General features: G+C 43.8%; 1 protein-coding gene across 1 annotated transcript in view; it reads left to right on the plus strand.

Annotated features, from left to right (window-relative positions):
• LOC142741794 (uncharacterized) overlaps positions 1 to 27,517 on the plus strand; it is a 659,023-nt gene that overhangs the window by 135,909 nt on the left and 495,597 nt on the right. Inside the window, exons 33-35 of the mRNA XM_075851126.1 lie at positions 827 to 962; positions 1,908 to 2,051; positions 15,847 to 15,992. Coding sequence (XP_075707241.1) covers positions 827 to 962; positions 1,908 to 2,051; positions 15,847 to 15,992 — 426 coding nt within the window. The remainder of the gene's footprint in view (positions 1 to 826; positions 963 to 1,907; positions 2,052 to 15,846; positions 15,993 to 27,517) is intronic.

The raw sequence follows: 27,517 nt of genomic DNA on the forward strand, positions 1-27,517 counted from the left end.
ATCTATGCCAGTACATTGCAGTTACAAAATCAAAATCAAAATGATAAATCCCTTTATGGGATTTAAAAAAAAAGTTAAATGAATGTAAAAAAAAAATAATGGTAAATAAATAAATAAAAAGTAAATAAAATACACAGAAATACACATTTTTTATAATAAATCAACTTTTTAAAATATAAGTCCCAAAACATGAAATAATATAGACATATTTGGTATCGCCACGACCGTAACAACCTGTACTACAAATGTATACCATTATTTATTATGATCGGTGTATGGTGTAAAAAAAATAAATATTAAAACTGCTGCATAACTGCTTTTTTTTTGCATTTTAATCTAATTAAAAATTTATAGAAATTAAACGATAATGTATTTGTACCAAAAAATGGTGCGTACATAAAGTACAACTTGTCCCGCAAAAAACAAAGTCTCATACAACTACGTCGTACAAAAAATAAAAGCGTTATGAGCGTCGGGATGCAAAGAGGGAAATGTAAAAAAAATTGCTCTGTCCTCAAGGCTAAAATTGGCCGTGTCCTTAAGGGGTTAAAGGTTGTGTAAAATATTGTTTATTGTTTTACTATAATATTGAATTAGAAGTAAAATAATATTAATGCTGTCATTCACTATGTAAGGCAGTGGTCTTTAACCTGTGGCTCTACAGCTGTAGCAAAACTACAACTCTTAGCATGGGGGTCATGCAGGACTCGCTTGGAGTTCTGCAACAGCTTGAGAGCCACAGGATGAAGACCACATGTAAGATATATTATGCGTGTATCTATCTCTCTCAAATTTTTTTTTTAAATTGTTTTCTTTTCTTCCACAGGTTTTTTCTACACTAGCATTCCGGGTAGCCATGCCCAGAGAAGCCAATTTGTTCGCTGATGTACATCACCATTTTTGTCGGCTTATGAAATCAGTTGAAGAGAATCCAAACATATTGCAGAACTGCATACGAAGAGGTGAGTGGGTTGATCTGGCATGTCTGTCAGACAGTTATTTTATGTTAAACTACTGAAGGAAAGTGGATACATGATGTGATAAAGATATTTACCTCTGAATACCATTTTATAGTTTACATATAGATATTGTCTGCATAAAAAGTTGAATAACTTCAAAACATAACTTATATTGTATATATTCTGAGTTACAGCCTGTATTATAGTCCAGAGCTGCATTCACAATTCTGTAGGCTTCAGAGCTGAGATCTCAGACACAGTCCTTGCTCACTCGGTGTCTGCACAAAACTTTCTCTGGTACTTTGCATTATGGGAAGTGCATTCTTTACGCCAGGCTCTATGGAGCTAGAAAGAACATTTAATGATATATATATTAAAAAAATACCATCATACTGTATAACAGGAGCTGTTAGTGATGTGTCTGACGCAAGCTTGTATCAAGTGTAGTATAACTCAGGACAAGTACAGTGTATTTACTTAACATTTTATGGCAATTATATCTATATATGATCGGTAAAATGGTGTTTAAAGGTAAACACACTTTAAAAGAAAAGGGTAATCTATCAAAACTGTCTAACAGGAAAACTGGCCTTCTTGCCCTTAACAACCAACCAGAAATCAGCTTTCTTTTTTTTACACTCGTCTGGTAAAAATTAAAGCTGTGCTGTGACTGGTTTCTATGGGCAACAAGCTTGAAGTCCAGGCAGTCGTTCATGGAGGATTGCCGAAAATGGATACATTGACCAAGAACCTCATCTGTGAGAAGTATTGAGTCTGTACAGGTTTTCATTGTTTGTAAACCGGAATGCCTCCATTAACTTACAGCAAACAGATATCTTGATAATGGGGGAGGATTGAAAAACAAAATACAAAACAACTGAACAATCTCAATGAGATGATTAATGTTTACCTTAAAATAATAACATAACGTTTTCTTTCTTTTGCTAGGATTGCAGTCTCTGCTAGATATGTTGAATTATAAACTTGAACGCTGTCTACGAGCGATCCGACTTCACTTGGAACACAAGCGACAGATTTTTCCAAGACTCTTTTTCTTATCCTTGGAAGATACACTAAACATCGTGTGTTACGGTATGTATACATGTCATTTGTGGTATTTTTATTTATTTATCATTATTTATATGGCACCAACATGTCCCACAGCATTGCTTACTTCCAATCGCCATTGGCATTTCCTTATGTAAGGGCCTGTTCACATCACTGTTCGCTCTCTGTTCTGGGGTTCCTTCTGAGGTTTCCGTCGGGTCAACCCCGCAACGGAAAGTGAAAGTGAAACCACAGCTTCCGTTTCAGTCACCATTGATATCAATGGTGATGGAAACATTGCTAATGGTTTCCGTTCGTCACCATTCCGGCAAGTTTCCGTTTTAACTACGGAATCAATAGTGGAGTCGACTGCGCTATTGATTCCGTCGGAAAAATGGAAATCTTCCGGAATGGTGACGAACGGAAACCATTAGCGATGTTTCCGTCACCATTGATATCAATGGTGATTGAAATGGAAGCTGTGGTTTCACTTTCTGTTGCGGGGTTCACCCGACCGAAACTCTGACGGAACCCCGGAACGGAAAGTGAACAGTGATGTGAACAGGCCCTTAGACATACACTTAATTAAACATTATTATAATGGAATGTTTATAAATGTGTGGATATATCAGTCACAGGAGGCACGGTGGATAGGGGTGCCACCTTTATCATCAAAAAATACCTGCCAGGATTAAAAAGGGGTGTGGTTTTGTTGGCGTGACATCACCCAGATTATGTTTTGCCATTCAATTTATGGGACAGACGGATCCACTCAAGTGTCGTTTCTGTCAGTCCCATAAAATTTCAGTTTTCTCCTGCAGCCCTTATTCATAAACTGCGACTAGCCCGCCATTCCACCGCTGATTGACAGCTTGTATGAATAAATTGACAACTGTCTGTTACAATTCCCTTTGTAAAAAGTGTATATCCCTACACAGCCTGACTGTCCAATCATCGCTGACAGTATTAGACTATTTAGGGACACATCCTATTGACATGGGTAATGGTAACACTCAGTTGTCAATTAGGCCAAGGCTACACAGAGACTTAATGTAGGGAATCTTGATTGAAAGTAGCTCGATAGTTACAATAATTTAGCTGCAGCACAAAAAGTCTCCATGTAGCCAAGGCCTTAGTCATATACGTTTTCTGGAGGAATAATCAGCGCAACACAGAGTAGATGATCCAAATTGCTTTCCCATGGGGAATACAAGGATTTCCTATAACAGACATGTCGTGAGACATGTCTGCTCCTGACAGGTAACGTCTTCTCTGATTGACGTTCTCTTTCCTTTTATTATATTCCATCCAGCCTGGACCACCATGACATCTTCTCCTGACCACTGCAGAGTTTTCTGCCTAGACATCTTTGACCCCTCGCTTCTACAGCCATCCCCAGCCTCTACTACAACACAAATAAATTCAGACCTCAGACCATAGCCCCTAAATTAATGCAGACCCAAGACCCCTAAATTAATTTAGCCCCCTGACCAGACAAGAAACTGTTTTTAGACTACAGACCAGTTTTATACTTACCCTCCTTGCTCCCAGGCTCCTTTTTATCTCAGAGGCACCACTGCACACAGTGTCCTAACGTGGCGGTGCCTATACCTGAAGAGGAACCTGGGAGCGAAGATTGTAAGTATTATTGGCTATTATCTTTTAAATTGATGTATTATATAATAGCCAATTAAACAAAAAAAACAAAAACAAAACATGTGCACTTTGTGATCCTCAAACCGCCCATATGATAAACCTGTACACAGTGCCATATAGGCTCTGTCTCATTTTCAAACAGGATCCACCCCCTCTCATGATAGGCCACTCTTACTCCATTACTTACTGTTACTGCCATCTCTTATTCCATTGGTCTGACGTTTGGAGGAGTCTTGCTTGGACTTCGCCAGGTCACTCTGCCTCCCTAAAATTGGCTGCCTCCTGTGAATAGGGGTAAGTTCATCTATCCCTTATACATCTACAATATGAATAAGAAATAATTACTGGCACTGGCCTTCAGGCATTAATACTGGTTGGCATTGTGGCTTACTGGCAGAGTGGCAACCCTAATGGTGGGGGAAGGCCCCCATTGGATACATCTCACCAAGCTTTTCAAATTACACTGGATGTGACCCAGTGTATAATGTATTCTATCTCTTTAGCGTGACAGAGGTTTTTACAAAAACATTTACAACTTCTCATACTGTCCTCTGGTGCTGTGGTAGTCTAAGGTTGCTGCACTTTGAACCTTGGTCTATAGTAAAATTATGAAGTCACTATAACCAGGGCCTGCATCAGCACCCGGCGAACCCGGGCAAGTGCCGGGGCTCACTACCCACTACCCTTGAGGGGGCCCACTCACCTGCCATTATGCCTCCTCCAGGAGTGGAATCCCCGGCCAGATCGTTGCTGAGGATTCTGCTCCTAGAGGGAGCCCCAGTCTAGGAGCGGAATCCCCCCTCCCTGGTAGTGCCACACAGCCCCTCTCCCTGGTAGAGCCACACCACCGCCCTCCCTGTAGGTAGCACCTTTGGGGCTCCCTCTAGGAGTGGAATCCCCAGCCAGAGCATTACCGACACTCTGGCCGGGGATGCCGCCCCTTATAGGGAGTCCCTAACGTCACTGTCCATATATAGACAGTGACATCAGGGGCTCCTCCTGAAGCAGAATCCCCGGCCAGAGTGTCGGCAATGCTCTGGCTGGGGATTCCACTTCTAGATGGAGCCCCAAAGGTGCTACCTACAGGGTGGGGGGCTGAGTGGCACTACCAGGGAGGAGGGCTGAGTGGTACTACCAGGGAGGAGGGCTGAGTGGCACTACCAGGGAGGGGGCCTGAGTGGCACTACCAGGGAGGGGGCCTGAGTGGCACTACCAGGGAGGGGGCCTGAATGGCACTACCAGGGAGGGGGCGTGAGTGGCACTACCAGTGAGGGGGCCTGAGTGGCACTACCATGGAGAGGGCCTGAGTGGCACTACCATGGAGAGGGCCTGAGTGGCACTACCAGGGAGGGGGCCTGAGTGGCACTACCAGGGAGGGGGCTGAGTGGCACTATTGGGGAGGGGCTGTGTGGCACTACCATGGAGGGGACTTTCTGGCACTAGCATAGAGGGGGGCTGAGTGGCAGTAGCAGGGAGGGGGCTGTGTGGCACTACTGGGGGGGGCTGTGTGGCAGTACCTATGAGGGGGGCTGTGTGGCACACCTGGGAGGGGGCCTGTGTGGCATTACCTGGGAGGGGGGCTATGTGGCAGTACCCTTTGAGGGGGGCTGTGTGGCAGTACCTATGAGGGGGGCTGTGTGGCAGTACCTATGAGGGGGGCTGTGTGGCATTACCTACGAGGGGGGCCGTGTGGAAGTACCTATGAGGGGCACTGTGGCACTATCTACGGAGTGCACTAAATTTATGGGGTACAAACTGGTGGCCTAACTTCTATATGGGGGCACAAAGTGATGTTTTCTGCCATTTTACTGCCGCCGTGAGTTCCCCGCAAAGGGGCCCACTAAGTCTGTTTCGCCCAAGGGCCCACATAAGCTTGGAGCCTACCCTGACTATAACTATTACTAGCAATGAAAAGGGCAAGCAACCTTATTAGCCATACAGCAGTGAAGCCACTGACAGTCTTTTGCCATATATACAAATTTATTTACTGATCTTTTATTGTCAACTGTGCTAATGGGATGACCTGCTCACACACCAGAAAGAAGTGGCTCCATCTTATATTTAGTTCAAATAGCAGTGACTGAATCAGCAGACCTCTTTCTACGACACCAAGAAAATAATACATTTTTTTTTTTTTACTCATTAAAAGTAGAGTAAATATATTTAATAACCAATTGTAAAACATATTTTAAATTAAAAAAAGTATACATTCAGAAGTTTTTATCTAAAGCAAAAAAATTGTTAGAGTTGCTTTCAAGTAATATTTACCTTCAGAGGCTAATTTATACTTTCTAAACATCCCTGAAAATGAAAACTCTTGTGCTTTAGGTCCTGTTCACATCAGCGTTCGGGTTCCGTCCCTTGGTTCCGTTCAAACTTTCCGTCAAAGCTGAATTGAAACTATCGCTTCTGTTTGCATTACCAGTGATTTCAATGGTAATGCTTCCGTTTCAGTTTGTTTCCGCTACATAAAGTTTTCATTTTTATCACGGAAACAATAGCGCAGTCGACAGCACTATTGTTTCCACTTTTAGCACTATTGTGAAAAAAACAGAAACTTTATGGAACGGAAACAGGGCCAGCCTTAGGGGTGTGCGACCTGTGCTATTGCACAGGACTCATCACTTCAGCAGGTGGAAAGGGGGCGCTGCGCTGGCTTCCTTCCCTTCTGGTTTCAGAAGCGCCCTTGGCCCACCGACTCAGCAGATGCCTTTTTGCCCGGGCGCCTCTTCTCTATGGTGACGTCGCTGCCGCTGTACAGCAGCGGCGATAATGGACATGAGGGCGCCCATGCTGCCCATCGGGATGGGCTCCCCCATGGCCGGCGGCGCCACTAGCAGATGCCACATTCAATAGTATCTGAGTCCTTAGGATACAGATTCTATTGAATCATATAGCAGGGCAGGGAGGTATCCCCCTTCTCTGCTATCTACTACGACACTGTAGCTCCCTGAAACAGCAGAATCCCCGTGTGGCCGGGGATTCCGCTCCTGGATGGAGCAATTGATGTCTCTGTCCATATATGGATAGTGACATCAGGGGCAACTCCTGAAGCGGAATCCCCGTCCACAGCGTTGCTGACACTGTGATCGGGGATTCCACTCCAGGAGAAGCCCTTGACGTTACAGTCCATAAACTACCTACAAGGGGGCTGTGATGCACTACCTACAGGGAGCTGTGTGGCACTACCTACAAGGGGGCAGTGTGGCATTACCTACAAGGGGGCTGTGTGGCACTACCAACAAGTGGGCTGTGTGGCACTACCAACAAGTGGGCTGTGTGGCACTACCTACAGGCGGTTGTGTGGCACTACCTACAAGGGGGCTGTGTGGTACTATGTACATGGGACTGCGTTACACTACATACAAAGGGCTGCGTAGCACTACCTACAAGGGGCTGCGTGGCACTACCTACAAGGGGCTGTGTGGCACTATCTACAGGGGCTGTGGGGCACTACCTACAAATGGGAATTTGTGAGTGGCGGGCTGATGGTCATTTTAGTGAGAGTGGGGGGTTGATGGTCATTTTACTGTGACTGGCGGGCTGATGGTCATTTTAATGTGAGTGGCGGGCTAATGGTCATTTTACTGTGAGTGGCGGGATGATAGTCTTCAAGCGGTTTTCACCTCTAACCTCCAATTGAAATTAATAGGAGGCAGAAAATACCTACAGCGCTCATTTGTAGTTCTTTTTTTCCTGTGTTTTTTGCATTAGGTTCAACGGCTTAAAAAAAACGCAAAAAAAAACCCGTCAAATAACGCTGTTAATTCAAAATCTGCCTCAAAGGCCCTGAAGGACTTTTGAGTCAGATTTTTTTCTGCCTTATGAAAAACGCTGTGTGAACATACCCTGAGAGTGTAGTGCTCGTTTTTAGCCGTTTTCTGTCTTTCTGGAAACAATTTTTGGTAGGGGTGCCCTGAGGAAATTTTGGTTTTTCCAAGGGTGCCTCGAGTCCGAAAAGGTTGGGAAACGCTGTATTAAGCTACAGGATCACGCTGGCCTATGCAAGGATCCCGTCGCGGAGCAGCTCAGTTTGTTGTGAGAACGGGGACTAGGTGAATACAAATTTTTATTGTTTGAGGGCACTGTCTACAATGGGGAGGTGGGGGGCTGTATGGCAATGTCTACATGGGTGAGGTGGGGGATGTATGGCACTGTCTGCAAGGAGGAGGTGGGGGATTATTGCACTGTCTACAAGGAGGCTGTATGGCACAATCTACAGGGGACACTATCTACAAGGGGAGGGGCTGTGTGTGGCAGCCAGGGGAGGTGGGCATTATACTGTATAGAGGCCACCAAGCGGACATTATACTGTGTAGGGGCATTACAGGGGGCAATACACTGTGTGTTGCACTTAGGGGGCATAATACTGTGTGGGCACAATTAGAGGAGAAAATACTGTGTCCTTGAAGAGGTTATAATATATTATATTATTATTAGTATTATTATTATTATTATTATTATTATTATAATACTGTATGGGGGGCACTAAAGGGACATTAAACTGTGGGGAGGCATGATACTTTTTATGGGGCATTTTTTTATGATGGGGTGGGGCGCTGAAAGATAATTTTGCACGGGGTGCCATCTATCCTAAGGCCGTCCCTGAACAGAAACCAACTGAAATGGGAGCATTACCATTGAAATCAATGGTAATGCAAACGGAAGCAATAGTTTCCGTTCGGCTTTCCGTTCATCGGTTCCTCTGACGGAAAAGTTGAATGGAACTGATGAACTGAACCCAGATGCTGATGTGAACAGGCCCTTAAGCTCTGTAGTAAAGAAAATGTATAAATAAATCAATAAATAAAAAAAAATTCTAATATATCATGAACCTACAGGATATAGCATTGACTCCTATTACCATAGAACATGAACCCCTACTCCAATTCCTACCTCAAAGAAGCTTGTTAAAACATTCCATAATTCTTGCCTAGGAATATGTTCTGGATGAGATATGTTCATTGTTCCAATCAAATTTGCGCAGGTTGAAATCAGTTTGCCATATGTACTGTAAAATTGACAAGTTATGTGCTGCTACAGTTAGGTCGAGAATTATTTGGACAGTGACACAATCTTCATTATTTTGGCTTTGCATGCCACCACATTGGATTTGAAATCAAACAACAGAGAAGCAATTGAAGTGTAGACATTCAGGTTTAATTCAAGGGGTTGAAGAAAAATATCCTGTGAAACGTTTAGGAATTGCAACTATTTTTCTACACAGCCTCCTCATATCAGGGGCTCAAAAGTAATTGGACAAATTAACATTACCATAAATAAAATGTTTTTTTTTGTAATACATTGTAGATAATTTTTTGCAGGCAATGACTGCCTGAAGTCTGGAACTCATGGACATCACCAAACGCTGGGTTTTCTCCTTTGTGATGCTTTGCCAGGCCTTTACTGCAGCTGTCTTCAGTTGTTGCTTGGTTGTGGGTCTTTCCACCTAAAGTTTTGTCTTAAGCTAGTGAAATGCATGCTCGATTGGGTTGACATCTGGTGATCGACTTGGCCATTTCAGAATATTCCTCTACTTTGCCTTAAAAAAACTCCTGGGTTATTTTCACAGTATGTTTTGGGTCATTGTCCATCTGTATTGCGAAGCGACGTCCAATCAACCTTGCTGCATTTGGTTGAATCTGAGCAGAAAGTATATCCCTGAACACTTCAGAATTAATCCGGCTGCTTCTGTCTTCAGTCATATCATCAATAAACACTAGTGACCCAGTGCCTTTGGCAGCCATGCATGCCCATGCCATCGCACTGCTTCCACCATGTTTTACAGAGGATGTGGTGTGCTTTGGATCATGAGCCGTTTCAAGCCTTCTCCATACTTTCTTCTTCCCATCATTCTGGTACTGGTTGATCTTAGTTTAATCTGTCCAAAGAATGCTGATCCAGAACTGGGCTGGCTTCTTTACATGTTATTTGGCAAAGTCTAATCTGGCCTTTCTATTTTTGAGGCTGATTAATGGTTTGCACCTTGTGGTGAACTCTCTGTATTTGCTCTCATGAAGTCTTCTCTTTATGGTAGCCTTAGATACTGAAACACCTACATCCAGGAGAGTGTTCTTCACTTGGGTAGATGTTGTGAAGGGATTTTTCACCATGGAAAGGATTCTTCGATCATCCACCACTATTGTCTTCCGTGGACATCCAGGCCTCTTGGAGTTCACAAGATCACCAGTGCGCCCTTTTTTTTTTAATACTGTACCAAACTGTTGATTTGGCCACTCCTAACATTTGTGCTATCTCTCTGATGGATTTCTTCATTTTTTTCACCCTAACGATGGTTTGTTTCACTTGCATGTGTACTCCTTTGACCTTATGTTGTGGGTTCACAGCAACAGCTTCCAAAGGCAAATGCCACACCTGGAATTAACTCCAGAACTTTTACCTGCTTAATTGATGATGGATTAATGAGTGAGTAGCCCATGCACCCCATTAAATAGCTTTTGAGATAATAGTCCAATTACCTTTGGTCCCTTGAAAAAGAGGCAGCTACATATTAACCGGTTCAGGACCGGGCAATTTTGAGCCCCCAGGACCACACACTGTTAAATGCTATAACTTTTTTATTTGTCAGGCTAGCGATGTTTTTTTTGCGTTTTTTTTTCCGTAGACAATGCAGATTTCATTTTTATACACATCCTTTTTGCTATTTTAGAATTTTTAGGCTTAAAGTTTGAAAATAATAGTAAAAAGATAAGCTTTTTTACTTTTCAGCAATTTTTACATTACATTTTATATTACATGTTTATTACATATATTAGGGTAATTGGGTCAGGGCTAGCGTTACGACATTGATTGGCGTGGGGGTGTTTTTTTTGGGGTGGGTATTTTATGTGTATTATTATTCAATTTTTTTTGCACTTTACTTTTATTTTTTTACTGTTATGGTCTGTCCCTCAAAGGTCAGAAACGACCTTTGGGGGACTTGATATATTTTTTTCTTTCTTTTACACCATGTTTTTCCACTGTAACTGGGGCTGCACAGCAGCCTCAGTTACAGGGGAAATCAGCCCTCTCGTAGTGACTATTGTCACTAATAGGGCTGCGCTGGTTCCAGTTAGACCCAGCAGCAGTCTGCCACTAACGGCACCCGGCAATCATGTGACCAGTCACATGATCACCGGGACCAATAGAGACAGCGGTGCGGCCGCTGCCTCTATTCCTATACACAGCGCTCATTGAGCGCTGTGTAAAAGAGATCTGAGAAGACAGAAGCAGCGAAACCTGCTTCTATATTCTCCTCAGGGTCCCTGGCAGTCACGGACTGCCGGAGACCCGACATTCAGCTGCCCTTTCACTCGGGCAGCAAGCTAAAACCCGCAGGTGTAAATAGTCTATGGCACGGGTTTTAAAGAGGCTCTGTCACCAGATTTTGCAACCCCTATCTGCTATTGCAGCAGATAGGCGCTGCAATGTAGATTACAGTAACGTTTTTATTTTTAAAAAACGAGCATTTTTGGCCAAGTTATGGCCATTTTTGTATTTATGCAAATGAGGCTTGCAAAAGTACAACTGGGCGTGTTGAAAAGTAAAAGTACAACTGGGCGTGTATTATGTGCGTACATCTGGGCGTGTTTACTACTTTTACTAGCTGGGCGTTCTGATGAGAAGTATCATCCACTTCTCTTCAGAACGCCCAGCTTCTGGCAGTGCAGATCTGTGACGTCACTCACAGGTCCTGCATCGTGTCGGCCACATCGGCACCAGAGGCTACAGTTGATTCTGCAGCAGCATCAGCGTTTGCAGGTAAGTAGCTACATCGATTTACCTGCAAACGCCGATGCTGCTGCAGAATCATCTGTAGCCTCTGGTGCCGATGTGTCCTCGCTCGTCTGACACGATGCAGGACCTGGGGAAGTGACGTCACAGCGTGATCTCTCGAGAACACGGCTGTGTCTGCACTGCAAGAAGCTGGGCGTTCTGAAGAGAAGTGGATGATACTTCTCGTCAGAAAGCCCAGCTAGTAAAAGTAGTAAACACGCCCCGATGTACGCACATAATGCACGCCCAGTTGTACTTTTACTTTTCAACACGCCCAGTTGTACTTTTACTTTTCAACACGCCCAGTTGTACTTTTGCAAGCCTCATTTGCATAAATACAAAAATGTTCATAACTTGGCCAAAAATGCTCGTTTTTTAAAAATAAAAACGTTACTGTAATCTACATTGCAGCGCCTATCTGCTGCAATAGCAGATAGGGGTTGAAAAATCTGGTGACAGAGCCTCTTTAAGGACCCTGACCGCTGGCAGCAAATACACAGCCATGTCGGGAGCCTGTTAAAGAGCTGTATTTCCTAAACCTTTCCTCAAATAATAGCTGAGAGTTTGCACTTTAAGCCCATATTGATTATATAACTGTATATTCAATATGTTTTGGTAAACAGCTAAAAGGCCAAAACTTGTGTCACTGTTCAAATAATTCTGGACCTAACTGTATGTTTTGGGGAACCTCTGACCAGGTGGCGTTAGGAAATCCTATTTTGGAAACACTGGGATAAAGAAATGTAAAGCAGGTATCAAGGGTGAACGGGTAAAGAAAGAAAAAAGTCAGTGTTCCACCTACTATATGTCTTGTATAATAATTACAGACCGCCTCTGAAGCACCTAGTATATGGCAAAATCATAGAGAAGTAGTATCTGTCATATTATTACGCTTCGTTTACATTTGCGCCAGAGGCTCCACTAGAGGCCTCCGTTACAGATTGCCGGACAAAATAGCGCAGCATGCTGCGCTATTTTGTCCAGTAATACGACGGACACCATGGCGAAGACCCGACAGAACCCATCAAAGTCAATGGGTTCTATTGGGTGTTGATGGTGTCCATCAGGCAACGGATCTGATGCTTGCGGTATATTCGTTGCTCTGCTCCGGTGACGCAACAGAGCAACGGAAATGCCAGACGCAGATATGTACGAGGCCTTACATGTAGCACACAATGCCATGTAAAAGCGGTGCTATTCATTGTGCTGATTTATTGTTCAGCAACCAATGCTACTCTTCTACTACAGCAGGTTCTGTCTACTACAGAAACTAGGCAATATGTTGAATATTCAAACAATTCCATTAATATGAATTTTAGGACAGCAGTTGCGCGTTGTCTAATCTGGCCGCTATTTAACCTGTATGGAATGATAATTCTTCTAACAATTGATAAACCATTATATTTCAAGCCACCAGGTGCTTCTAAATTTTAAATGACAAAAAAGCTGATCTGTCTGTTATCCAATATTAGTGGTTTATTGTTCCGAGCAGCATTATCTTCACCAAACTGCACATATTTTATTCGTTCTGTGAGCTTTCCCAACATTTAATCCTGTCTGGTTCTCAAGCATGAGCATAAATAAAGCATCAGAGGCATCTCAGGTCACTCTGGAGTTACATATGTTAATTTGTAATTCAGGATGTTCCTTCCTCAGCATTTGCCGAAAACTCCTGCTAGCTTTTTCTGTTGGATTCCCACATCAAACTCTGCATATGCACAAACAACAGCTGATGGTATCAGCGGGGCAACAAAATGCTTTGACTTGTTCACAGTGTGATCTGTCAGTCACAATGCTCTAGCTTTCAATATAATATGATTATCAACAATGGTATGCTGTCAATTACTGTTCCATCTTTCTAATGTTATTAAGAATGATGGGGCATCATACAGTTTGTAACTGTTGGAATGGTGCTATAATAAGCATGTGTTATTCATTTTCTACCTGCATGGAGCTGACTTTCATGTTTTTTATTCAATATGATTTATTACAATATGTATGTCAATTTTAGGTAATCACGTGGCTCTGCCATCACCATTAAAACTGCTACTCCAAGTGCTTTCATTCAGTCAATAAAATATCAGGAAGTTGTGGTTTAATAACAAATAGTGTGTAATATTGGTAAAATGCTTCATAGTACTGTGAAAGGAATGACTCCAGCCAGAACCCTTTACAATGCCTTGGTATCTGTTTTTGGGTTTTCCTGACCGTTCAATATGTGGTGAATTATTAAACTAAACATGTATTAAATGTGTGGGATATGGTGCAATACCCTGGAGATCTCATATTGACCCTTCAACATCTGATACAGATATCCACTGCTTTCACATGGCCTGGAATCTATAGGAATATCCTGAGACTTTACCAGACCATACCACCCACACTTATTAAGGTGTCATCTATGTACTCAGCAAATTATGTTGTTTGTTGTTTTATCGTGTTCAAATAATCCATAAAAAAGATTGCATACAAATTTGGAGATACCCCTAGAAAATAGCCAACCTTTAAACTTTTGGCCAAAGGAGAATAATGTCTAAACTTTGTGGGAGTGTAATGTAATCTTACATTTTAAACATTATCAGAGTTTGCAAGGGTTTTTATTTTTAGATTAGTTTATATAATAATAATGATAATAATAATAACAACAAAATAATCATAAATAATAATGTAATATTATATATGATAAGGCTCTGTTAACAATGGCATCAAAGGTTTTATTTTTACAAGACACTTTACGGATAATACACATTTATTTAAATTTGTTTGTAACAGTTCCTAAGGGAACCCACTGAACGATTATGCATTCATAAGGTTTTTTTTTTTTGTAACCAGGTAGAATAACACATCAAGCTACACTATTCTGCCCATTGGGGTAAAGAAAACTTGATAGAACAGAAAAATGATACCAATGTTAACAGAGCCTAATAAACACACATAATTATAGATATCTAAAAACTACTGTGTGTGTGTGTGTGTGTGTGTGTGTGTGTGTGTGTGTGTGTGTGTGTATATGTATGTATGTGTGCATATATATATGTGTTCCTCAACATTGAAATTGCAACACCAAGAAGGGCAAGCCGTAAGGTTATGCAAATCAAGGAAGTACCAGGTGTCGCTAAGATCTGCAAATGATCAAATTTTCAAGCACGTAGTTCCAATCTGTGGCATGTGGGAGGGGCATAGAAGCCAGATTGAAATCAAAGTTTTTAGCCACATGAAAACTCTAAAATCACATCAAGTACTGTGGAATGATTGTGCGATGCCTCCTGTTTATCGACGTACCAGTTATCACCACTTGTCGCAAACCTGAGAGGGACAGAATCCTTGAACTGAGAGACCTTGTTTTATAACTCCGGCAGATCGCTATGTGCCTGGGATGAGATTTCAGCACTGTTCAACTTTGCATCTCCCAGAGGTTGAGAGAACAATGAACAGGAATGACAGCAAGAGGTGCGCGGAGGCGAACCGCTGCATGGACGGATCGTCTGTCTGGAAGAATGGCACGTAGTGATCCATTCTGTACTGCAAGTGAAATTGGCTGTTACATCCCAAGCCTAGGGCGGCAACCAGTGTTGACACAAGCCATCAGAAGGCATTGGCACAACATTGGGCTAGGAGACAGACGTCCAGCTACAGTTGTTTTATTGACCACACGCCACCGCTCCCAAAAGCTATCATGATGCACAGCAACATGGCAATGGAGGCTGCAATGGAGATCTATCCTCTTCATCAAAGTTTCCCGCTTTTGTCTCAAACGCAATGATTGCCAGAGATTGGTCTGGAGACGATGTGGGCAACACGATGAAGAGGCCTTCACAAGGGAAAGTCACACGGGTCCTACTTCCGGGATTACTGTGTGGTGTGGCAATGAATGGTAGCCGGATCCCTCTAGTCTTCATTTCAGGTACACTAACAGCCCAGTATTACATTGATCTTGTCATGGAACCAGTGTTATGGCCATTTCTCCAAATTGTCACAAAAGCGGTTTTTCAACAGGACCACGCCAGGCCACATGTTGCTCGTGCTACTGTGAGTAGCCTGCATACCCTAAACGTGCTACCATGGCCTGCAGCATCTCCGGACTTGTCTCCCATAAAGCACATCTGGGACGTTATTTGTCGGCAATTGCAAAGGGAGCTGCCAGCAGCCAATCTTGATGATTTGTGTGCCCAAGTGCATTCAGTAGGGCATAACATTCCTCAGACAACCATTAATAACCTCATTGATAGCATCCCAAGGCGTGTAAGTGCGTGTTTTTCTGTGTGTGGCGCTCATACTAGATACTGAATAAATCAAGATGTTTGGAATATTCCATTTTTTCATATATATATAACACACCATTGTATTTGTATAACAAAAATGTGCCTGGTTTCGCTGGTGTAGATTAATTTATCTCTGTTTATGACAGGATATGACCTGGATGTTATAAGCGGCTATATTGTTAAGATATTCAAGCATGTGCAAAGTCTTATTTATCAAACAAACTCTCAAAACGGTTGCCACCAGATTTTGGGTGTGAGAAGTTTTTTAGGAGAGGAGCTACACCTTACCATGGTAAGTAACAAAATAATTTGCTATATATTTTAGGTATAAGTGTAATAGAATATCGCTGTGGCTGAACAAGAGTCAATAGCGTTTAATTGTTTCTGTGACACTATATGATGTGTACATTGCTGTCTGACAGGAATCAGATAAAACAAAAACAGTCTATACTTCCTGGGATTCAAGTGTCATTGTATCTTGACATGTATTATTTATTTGTCAAGTCTTATCTAGATGCTTTTCGTTCTTACTGACCGCTTTCTTTGCTTATCTATTTTTATGTTATTCAATTTGGTTTTGACCGATTGTAAAATGAGTAACATCCACTCACAGAGTATTGTCTTCAACATGTATTTTAAAAGCCAGCCTTGGCAGCAGTGACTCAGCACAAACTTGCGCCACTAACACACAACATAACACATTTCATGATTTTATGCTGTTATTCAATTTGTTTTTCTTAGTATATAAAACTGCTTTTATGGAAATTTGCTTTGTGGTTCTGTATGTAATTTTTTTTTTTAAATCAATGGGGAGAAATGCTTCAAAACGTAACCTTCTGGGTTTCACTCCCTTCTGGCTGCCTACAGCTATCACTAGCGGGTCCTTAGGAACTTACTGCATATAATATATATTGCATGTAATTGCATTTTGATATATTTTGAAATTAACCCCTTAGTGACCAACGATATGCCTTTTCACGTTCGTCACTAAGGGGCCTTAGGCTAGGCTGACGCCTTTTCACGTTCGCCTAGTCTAAGTCCTGCACGGGTCTCCCGTGCAGGCTGGAGCCGGGGCTCAGCTGTCTGATGACAGCTGAGCTCCTGCTCCAACGCCCGCGATCGAAGTTTACTTCGATCGCGGCCGTTTAACCCGTCAATAGCGACCGCGACATTTAACTTTGTTTACAGAGGGAGTGCGCTCCCTCTGACACCCATCGGCGGCCCGCGAATGCAATCGCGGGTCTCCGATGGGTTGTCATGGCAGCCGGGGGCTTGATAAAAGCCCCCAGGTCTGCCCTGGACATATGCCTGTTAGGACGCGCCGGAGGCACGTCCTAACAGATTGCCTGTCAGATTTACACTGACAGGCAATAATGCTCTGGTATACGAAGTATACCAAAGCATTATAGCAGCGATCTGAAGATCGCACAGTAAAGTCCCATAGTGGGACTAATAAAATAAGTAATCAAAGTGAAATAAAGATTATTAATAAAAAGTACAGTAAAAAAATAAATAAAACTGTTTTCATAAAAATTGGTTTTATTTAGTAAAAGTGTAAAAAATAAATAAAAGTACACATATATGGTATCGCCGCGACCGTAATGACTCCATTAATAAAGTTAATATGTAATTTAAACCGCAAGGTGAACACCGTAAAAAAAAACTCAAAAAACAATGGCGAAATTGCAATTTTTTTCCATTGCCCCCCAAAAAAGTCATAATAAAAATGAATCAATAAGTCCCATGCACCCCAAAACAGTACAAATCAAAAATATGTCTCATCCCGCAGAAAACAAGCCCAAAAAATCACTACATTGAGGACACATCGGCACCAGGCGAAAGAGGCTACAGTAGATTCTGCAGCAGCATCGGCGTTTGCAGGTAAGTCGATGTAGCCTCTGTCGCCGGTGCCGATGTGTCCTCGCTCGTCCGACACGATGCAGGACCTGGGGCAGGAAGTGACGTCACAGCGTGATCTCTCGAGAACACGCTGTGTGTCTGTGCACTGCCAGAAGCTGGGTGTTAACGAAGAGAAGTGGATGATGCTGATTCGTCAGCATCATACACTTCTATTCACAACGCCCAGCTAGTAAAAGAAGTAAAAACACCCAGATGTACACACACAATACACGCCCACTTGTACTTAACTTTAAACACGCCCAGTTGTACTTAAGAAAGCCTAATTTGCATAAATATAAAAATGGTCATAACTTGGCCAAAAATGCTCGTTTTTGAAAAAACAAAAAACGTTACTGTTATCTACATTGCAGCGCCGATCTGCTGCAATAGGAGATAGGGGTTGCAAAATCTGGTGACAGAGCCTCTTTAATGACTCAAATATCTTCTATTGGTAGTGTATATTTAAAGAGTACAGTCATATTACAATGTAAAATGGTGTGTATGTATACCTTGTGGATAGGTTGGACCCTCTGGTGTACGCCTACTTGGTCAGGGGTTCATATTACAGCAAGACAATGATCCAAAACATACTTCTAGGTTATGTCAGAATTACCTAAGAGACTATTTTGTTCTACCTGCGAGTAGAACTGTTCACATATATTTTCTGATGTCTCAACTGTTAAATAAAGACATATTGAAACAGAATTACCTAAGAGACAAGAAAAAATCAGTAGGCTTCAAAGTATGGAATGACCTGCACAGTCTCCAGACTTAAACCCCATTGAGCTTGTTTGGGATGAACTGGACAGAAAGGTGAAAGCAATGCAACCTACAAGTGCAGCACATTTGTGGGAAATTCTGCAACAATGATGGGAAGAAATTTCTGGACAATATCTGAATGTAATTGTAGAAAGAATGCCTCGATTGTATAAAGCTGTTAGATCAGCTAGAGGTGGCTACTTTGAAGAGTCAAAAACTTAGATTTAATTTGTTGAAACCAAGTTATCCATTGTTTTTATTCATTGTTTATTTCTTATATGCTTTAATTGCAAAGTACATTTGGGACATTAACCCGTTAGTGACCACTCAGGTGTTTTTACGGCGGCCATTAACGGGCTTTATTCAGATTCAATAGCCTTTTTACAGCGTTGCATCGAAATAAAGAGATAGAGCAGGGAGCCGTTAAAACTCCCTGTTCTTAGCTGAGAACAGGAAACACCTCTGCTCTAACAGGCGAGATCTATATCAGAATCGATCTTTATCGTTTAACCCCTCAGATGTGGCACTCAATAGCGGGCGCCGCATCTGAGTGGTTTTGGAGAGCGGGCGGGAGCTCCCTCTCTCACCCCACTGCCATCCTGCGTGTGGTCGCAGGGTGTCGGTATCTTATATGGCAGCCGGGGGCCTAATAAAGGCCCCCAGGTCTGCCCTTAGTTATGCCTGCTAGGCCATGCCAGTGGCATGGCCTAGCAGATGCCTGTCCATTTTAAACAGACAGGCACTAATACACTGCAATACAAAAGTATTGCAGTGTATTAAAAAAAACGATTGAACGATCGCATAGTAAAATCCCCTAGTGGGACTAGTAAAAAAGTAAAAAAAAAGTTGAATAAAGTTAATAAAAAAAAATAAGTGAAAAAAAATGAAAACCTCAAATTTTCCCTTTCACAAAATGTTTTATTATTAAAAAACCAAAATAAAGTAAAAATGTTACACAAATGAATACGTCCATATTGATCCATGCAGCACACATATATGCTTATTACATTTCCATACTTGCCTTGCTGTGGTGTGGGGGAAATGTTTCCTTCAGCAAATTCAGTGCCAAACAGGACAGGAAGCAACTGCAGTCTAGAAGAGACAGAGATCCCGTCCAGCAGCCCAAGCTTCCAAAGAGCCGATGTCCTGCCTCCTAGCGGCTGTATTGTATACCATCACACCTCTCTTTTGAAGCTCAGGATGGTGGACAGTATTTGTCTTTTTATGATGATGCAGCAGGTGCTTCCTATTTGCTACTGCAACTCAAGCACAAATGGGAGGTTTAAACCCTTTAACCACCTGTGAGCGCTGGCGTCTCCTGGGGAGGAGATTCGGGCCAGCGCTCACAGATCCATGGCTCCGTCCGTCAGGGAGTGAGTAATCCCGACGGTCCGCGGCCATGAACACTACAGTATCCCCCCTTTTATGCCCCCTCTTATTGGGACCAGAGCGAGAGAGGAACTTTTTAATGAGGGCAGGAGCATTGAGGTTCTTCCTCCTACTTTTTTGAAATCCAGGATTTTCTTAACCTCGAATACATCGGAAGGACCGCTGGGAGCAACTGCAGGGCTAGGCATTTTTGTGTAGCGTTTCAGGACCACAGGCTTCAGGAGGGACACATAAAAGGAGTTGGGGATCCTGAGGGTAGGAGGTAGCCGAAGCTTGTAAGAGACAGGGTTGATTTTCTGTAGAATCTCAAAGGGTCAGAGAAACCTGTGAGCAAACTTGTATGATGGCACCCTCAGCCGGATATTCCTTGAGGATAGCCAGACTTTGGTAGCTAGAAAATACAGAGGTGACTCTCTTCTCTTAGCATATGCTTTTCGCTTCATGCGATCGACTGCCTGCAGAATAGAGGACCGGGTTTGCTGCCAGACCTGTAGAAAATCTCCAAATGCAGAGTCAGCTGCGGGTACCAGGGATGTAGCCGGAACAGGAAAAGGAATTTGTGGATGTTGGCCGTAGACAATGTAGAATGGTGTGGAGGGGGTGGACCCACTTGTGTGGTTGTTGTACGAGAACTCGGCCCATGGAAGAAGCTGTACCCAATCATCATGCTGCATGGAGATGAAGTGGCGAATATAATTCTCCATGATTTGGTTAATCCTCTCGACGTGGCCATTAGACTGGGGATGATACGCTGAAGAAAAGTCCAATGTGACGTCTAGGAGTTTACAGAGGGTTCTCCAGAATTTAGAGATGAACTGAACCCCCCGATCAGACACGATATGAAGAGGCCAACCATGCAAGCGGAAGATGTGCTGGCTGAAGAGATTCGCCAACCAAGAAGCAGAGGGCAGGCCGGTTAGTTGGATAAAATGAGCCATCTTCGAGAACCGGTCCACCGCCACCCAGACCGTATTGCATCCTGCAGAGGAAGGAAGGTCAGTGACAAAGTCAATTGCTATATGCTGCCAGAGAGCAGTTATATGCTGCAGAGGTTGGAGCAGACCGGCAGGGTTGGAATGAGCAACTATTTTGGAAGCACACACATTGCAGGACGAGACAAAGTCCACAATATCTTTGGGCAGCGTGGGCCACCAGAAATGACGGGCGATCAGATCTCGGCTTTTACGAGCACCCGCGTGCCCAGCCAGTTTGGAGCTGTACCCCCAGCAAAGAATTCTCCTCCTGTTTGCCAACTTCACAAAAGTCCTCCCCGGAGGGATGTCTCTAACCTGAAAAGCATTAGCAGAAATAATACAGGATGGTTCAATGATACTATGCGAAGGCTCCACGGTGTCCTGTGTTTCAAATTACCTGGAGAGGGCATCGGCTCTTACATTTTGTCTGTGGGCCGGTAGTGGAGCACAAACTGGAACCGGGCGAAGAACAGCGACCACCTGGCTTGACGGGGGTTCAGCCATTGAGCCGACTGGAGATATGTAAGGTTCTTGTGGTCAGTGTATATCAGGATGGGGTGGGCTGCGCCCTCTAGCTGATGTCTCCACTCCTCATGAGCCAATTTAATGGCCAGTAACTCGCGATCCCCAATAGAGTAATTCCTCTCGCGGAGGAAAAAAGTCTTGAGTAATAGCCATATATCACTGCCTTTACTTTGAGGCCTATCTGGAACAGAAGTGCACCTGCACCAACAGAGGAAGCATCCACCCCCAACGAGAACTGTCGAGAGATGTCAGGATGATGGAGGATTGAGGCTGAGGTAAAGGCATTCTTGGGGCTTTTAAGTGCAGATTCTGAGTCCACACTTTGGCGTTCACACCCTTCTTGGTAAGGGTAGAGGTGGGAGCCATCAATGATGAGAAGTTTGGGATAAACTGCCGGTAGAACTTGGCGAATCCCAAAAAACGCTATATGGACCGCAGGCCCTGAGTGCGTGGCCATTCCAGGACAGAATTTACTTTCTCAGGATCCATCTTGAGACCTTGATCCGAGATAATGTAACCCAGGAAGGGCAGAGAGTTCTTTTCAAAGACGCACTTCTCCAGCTTGGCATACAGACGATTCTCCCTTAATCGCAGTCGAACTTGACGAACATGCCTCCGATGAGTCGTCGGATCTGGAGAGAAAAATCAGAATATCATTGAGATAGACCACAACACAGACATAGAGAAGATCTCGGAAGATATCATTGTCAAATTCCTGGAAGACCGCTAGAGCGTTACACAGACTGAAGGACATCACCAGGTATTCGTAGTCAGGGCCGGCCTTAGGGGTGTGCGAGCTGTGCGACCGCACAGGGCGCTGCCCCCTCCAAGCATGTAGGGGGCATCACCGGGCTCTGCCTCTACTATGTGCTCTGTTCTTAGTTACACACACGGAGTAAATAAGTGCCGAGGAGCAGAGGAGAAAGCACCGCCCACAGCCTGTCCTGCACGAAGCCTGTCAGCATGGAGAGATGGTGAGTGTCTCTGTGTATCTGTGTGTGTGTGTGTGTGTATATATATATATATATATATATATATATAGTCTCTGTGTTTGTATGTGTATATGTTACAGTGTGTGTGTGTGTGTGTGTGTGTATACAGTATGTGTCTCTGTGTATCTCTGTGTGTGTTTGTGTATATGTTATACAAACACACATGTGTATATTCTGTGTTTGTATGTGTATATGTTACGGTGTGTGTGTGTGTGTGTGTGTGTGTGTGTGTCTCTGTGTTTGTATGTGTATATGTTACAGTGTGTGTGTCTCTGTGTATACAGTATCTGTCTCTGTTTGTATGTATATATGTTACAGAGTGTGTGTGTGTGTGTGTGTCTCTGTGTATACAGTATGTTTATCTGTGTTTGTATGTGTATATGTTACAGTGTGTGTATGTGTGTCTCTCTGTGCTTGTATGTGTATATGTTAGTGTGTCTCTGTGTATACAGTATGTGTCTCTGTATGTGTATATGTTACAGTGTGTTTGTGTGTGTCTCTGTGTATACAGTATGTGTCTCTGTGTTTGTATGTGTATATTTTACAGTGTGTGTGTGTGTGTGTGTGTAGTGGGTATACAGTATGTGTCTCTGTGTTTGTTTGTGTGTGTCTCTGCATGTGTTTATGTCTCTTTGTAAAAGTTGCCCCTTAAATAACATGCTGCCCCTTATATAACCTGCTGCCTTCTATATACTCTGCTGCCCCTATATACCCTGCTGCCCCTATATACCCTGCTGCCTCATAAACCCTGCTGCCCCTTATATACTCTGCTGCCTTTATATATATATTACTCTGTGTGTGTGTGTTTATATGTGTCTGTGGGTATAGTTATCATCTACGACATTATCTGTACTCAGAGAGTTATCACTGTGTTATCAGCGGTGTTACATAGGACTGCAGGTGACATCTACTGCATTATCTGTACTCAGAGCGTTATCACTGTGTTATCTGTGGTATTACATACGACTGTAGGTAACATCTACTAAATTATCTGTACTCAGAGTTATCACTGTGTTATCTGTGGTGTTACATAGGACTGCAGATAACATCCACTACATTATCTGTACTCAGAAAGTTATCACTGTAATATCTGTGGGGTTACATAGGACTGCAGGTAACATCTACTACATTATCTGTACTCCGAGAGTTATCACTGTGTTATCTGTGGTGATACATGGGACTGCAGGTAACGTCTACTACATTATCTGTACTTAGAGAGTTATCACTGTGTTATCTGTGGTGTTACATAGGACTGCAGGCAATATCTACTACATTATTTGTACTCCGTTATTACTGTGCATTATCTGTGGTGTTACATAGGACTGCAGGCAATATCTACTACATTATCTATACTCAGTTATTACTGTGTGTTATCTGTGGTGTTACATGAGGCTGCATATGAAATCTACAACATTATCTGTACTGGGTATATATGGGTCTGTTTGTGAATGTGTCTTTGTGCTTATATATATATGTGCCTTTTGTGTATTTGGAAAAGGAGCAAAAATAGGACCTACAAACGGCGCTGCTAAACTGGAATGAAAGTGATCGAAGTGATATCAAATAGTTTATTAACGGGCTACGCGTTACGACATCGAAACAAATGTCTTCATGTATGTATTTGTATATGTTCCTGTCTGTGTATTTATCTGCTGGTCTGTGTGTGTGTATGTGTCCGTACATCTATATATTTACCTGTATGTATATATTCCAGATGTGTGTATGTATATTTGCCTGTATGTCTAAATATCTGTCTTTATGCATGTACAGTATATATGTTCCAGCGTGTCTATATATGTAGTCAATATTTGCTTTGTGTAGGGGGCGACAATAGAGAGTCCCGCTCAGGGCGCCATTCAACCTAAAGCCTGCCCTGTTCGTAGTGTCCGTCTCGAGTGTGAAACGCCGTCTTCCACTCATCACCTTAACGGATTTGGATCAAATTGTAAACCCCACGCAAGTCTACTTTAGAGAAGATCTTGGCTCCTCGTATGCGGTCAAATAGTTTGGAAATTAGGGGCAACGGGTATTTGTTCTTGACCGTGATCTGATTGAGACCATAGTAGTCAATGCAAGGCCTAAGTTTTTCTTGACAAAGAACCTGGCTCCGGCCAGGGAGGAGGTTTTTTGTATAAAACCCCTCTCCAAATTCTCCTTGATATAGGCCGACATAGACTGAGTGAGGCAAGGAAAGAGAGTATACCCGACCACGGGGAGTCTCCTTCTTGCTGAAAACATCCACAAACTGAGAAAAATGAGGGGGTAATCCTGCCAATGACTAAGGCAGAGGAGGCTGGGCAGGATGGATCTGTAACAGACAGCGGCTGCGACATTTGGAGCCTCATTGGAGAACTTCTCTGGAATTCCAGTCCAGGACTGGGGCATGTAGTCGGAGCCAAGGCAGGCCCAGTAGTAAGACAGGATTGATGGCTTTAGGCAAAACAAGAAGCAAAATTGTTTCCGGATGAAGGGCTCCAACTTGGAGCTTCAGTGGCTTGGTTTCAGATGCGATCGGGTCAGGCAGAGGCAGTCAATTCACCGAGGCAACAGCCAAAGACGTCTCCAGAGGGACTGTGGGCAACTGGAAAAGATCCACTAGGTCTTTTTGGATAAAGTTTGCTGCGGACCCTGAGTGCAGATGTGCAGAGACCCGGTGCGTCTTTTCACCAGACACTATGGTCACGGGAATGGACAGTTTCAAGGAGAACTTTCAATCTAGCGCCGTTCCACCTAGGGTTTTCTCTCCAACCAATCCTAGGCAATGGAGTTTCTTTTGCTTCTGAGGGCACAAACGCAGAACTTGGCCTCCGAGGCCGCAATACAGACAAAGTTTTGAAGTGCGTCTGCGGTGTTTCTCCTGGGCAGACAGTTTGAGCTGGTCCACCTGCATAGGCTCCTCTAGTGGTACAACTGGTGAGGGCAACAGGGATTGCTGGAAGATAGGAGCCAGCTTATGGAATTTTCTCTCCTAACGTACCTCTTGGGATTGCTCCCGCATCATGTCAATCCGGGTGGCTAGAAGTATGAGGTCATCCAGGGTAGGTGTCAGATCATGAGCGGCAAGCTTGTCTTTAATTTTAGGAGACAGTTCCTGACAGAATGTAGCCACCAATGTCTCGTTGTTCCAGGACAGCTCTGCCGCCATAGTGCGGAACTGAATGGCGTACTTGCCAATGGAGATGTTCCCCTGGCGAAGGGTCAGAAGAGATGCAGCTGCTGAGGAGACTTGTCCAGGTTGCTCAAATACCGTGCGAAAAGTCTGTAGGAAACACTGGAAGTCACGGGTCTCTGGTCCCTGACGTTCCCAGATAGAGCTTGCCCGTGCTAGGGCCTTGCCAGTAAGGAGTGAGACTATAAATGCGATCCTTGCGCCATCAGTAGGAAATGCTCTGGCATGTAGACTGAAGTGGATCTGGCACTGGTTCAGAAATACCCTGTAGGTCCTCTCGTCTCCGTCGTAGCAAAGAGGTAGTGGCAGCGAGAATCGGGAGTCAGCACTGGTACTGACAGAACATAGCAGGAGGAACCGCCGGAGCAACAGGGACGGATGCTGAGATGACTGCAGCTTGTGCATCCAGCCGATATGTAATGGCGTTCACCGCCTGGAGGAGTTGGTCCTGTCGTAATTGGCAGACTAGCATATCCGACTGAATGGCTTGTGATGTCGTCACGGTCTTGGGTTGACCAGCGGAGTTCATGGCCTGGGCGTACTGTCACTGTCACGATCTGTGGGTATGTGGACCCACTGGGCCGTACGGCCGTAGCGGGATGGCAGCTGGCCAAGCAGTGTACCATGTCTATATAGTCCAAGCACAAGGGTAACTGTAGGAGTTCAAACAGTAGTAACGGCTAGGCTCACATGGGACCTTGGCAGCAGACACCAGGCGTGGTGTCACACAGCAGGCATGACCGATGGCACAACATAACTCCTACTTTCTAAGGCATGATGATTATTTTCATGTGCATGCGCTAGCCCTTTAAGGTCGGGCACGTGCGCGTGCACCCTACGGGACACAGCAGAATGGAGCAGAAGTGAGCGCTGGCATCTCCTGGGGAAGAGATGCGAGTCAGTGCTCACAGATCCATGGCTGCAGCCGTCGGGGTGTGAGTAATCCCGACGGTCCGCAGCAGTGGACGCTACATATGCCACTGTAAGCCTGTAGAGTTGTATACGCCGCAGCCTTCCGTCAGACGGATACATCGTGAAATCCTCCTGATTGTACACCTCTAATGAAAAGGCTCAAACGCTATGGGAATAGAGCACTAATTCCATTCTTCTAAATATAAATTTTGATGGAGAACCTCATGTACGAGACTATAATGTAAACAATTAAAGATAATCTTATCTGTATTTTCTGAGCAGTTGAAAGCAATCTATTGTTTATGAGTAGCAATTTTTAGGCTGGGGAAGAGTGTAGATGTAGACTGACAAACATCTAGAAAAATCCTGCCCTCGTGATCAATATTCATACAGTACATCTCCATTTCTGAGAACCTCCAGAAACATTTTTATAGAGAGCCCAGGATATATGTAAAGGGAGTAAAATAATTTGAATGACAATTTAAATGATTACATCCCTGATGCCAAAATAATAAAATAAATATAAAATAACTTAATAAGCTAGAACGATTGGTTGAATAGGGCAAATTGATGGTGGCATCAAATCAGGGGCGTAGCTAGGGAGGGGGGGCAGGCGGGGCATGTGCCCCGGGCGCATCTTGGTGGTAGGGAAGGGGGGGCACCGCAGAGCAGCTGATCGCTGCTGAAAGGCGCCCTGTATGTCAGACACCTGCAGCAGCTTTAGGAAGAGCCAGGAAATCACGCAGCGGCGTTCTGACTGGGGTCTGTGACGGCCAGGGAGTGGACCAGTCCAGACACCTTACCTGTCACCTGACCTCACGTAAGTGACATGAGGTCAAATGACTCAGGGTCAGGGGACTGGACTGGTCCACTCCCGTGCTGCACCCTCCCAGCATGTAGGGGGCACCACTGGGCTCTGCCTCTACTCTGTGCTCTGCTGTTACACACACGGAGTAAATAACAGCCAAGAAGCAGAGGAGGAAGCTCCGCCCACAGCCCGTCCTGACCTGTGATCCTGTCAGCAAGGAGACATGGTGATACAGTATGTGTCTCTGTGTTTGTTTGTGTGTATGTTACAGTGTGTGTGTGTGTGTGTGTGTGTGTCTCTGCATGTGTTTGTCTCTTACATCTACTACATTATCTGTACTCAGAGAGTTATCACTGTGTTATCTGTGGTGTTACATAGGACTGCAGGTAA

Source organism: Rhinoderma darwinii, chromosome 2 (genome assembly GCF_050947455.1).
Source record: "Rhinoderma darwinii isolate aRhiDar2 chromosome 2, aRhiDar2.hap1, whole genome shotgun sequence".
In the NCBI taxonomy this organism is placed as follows: domain Eukaryota; kingdom Metazoa; phylum Chordata; class Amphibia; order Anura; family Rhinodermatidae; genus Rhinoderma; species Rhinoderma darwinii.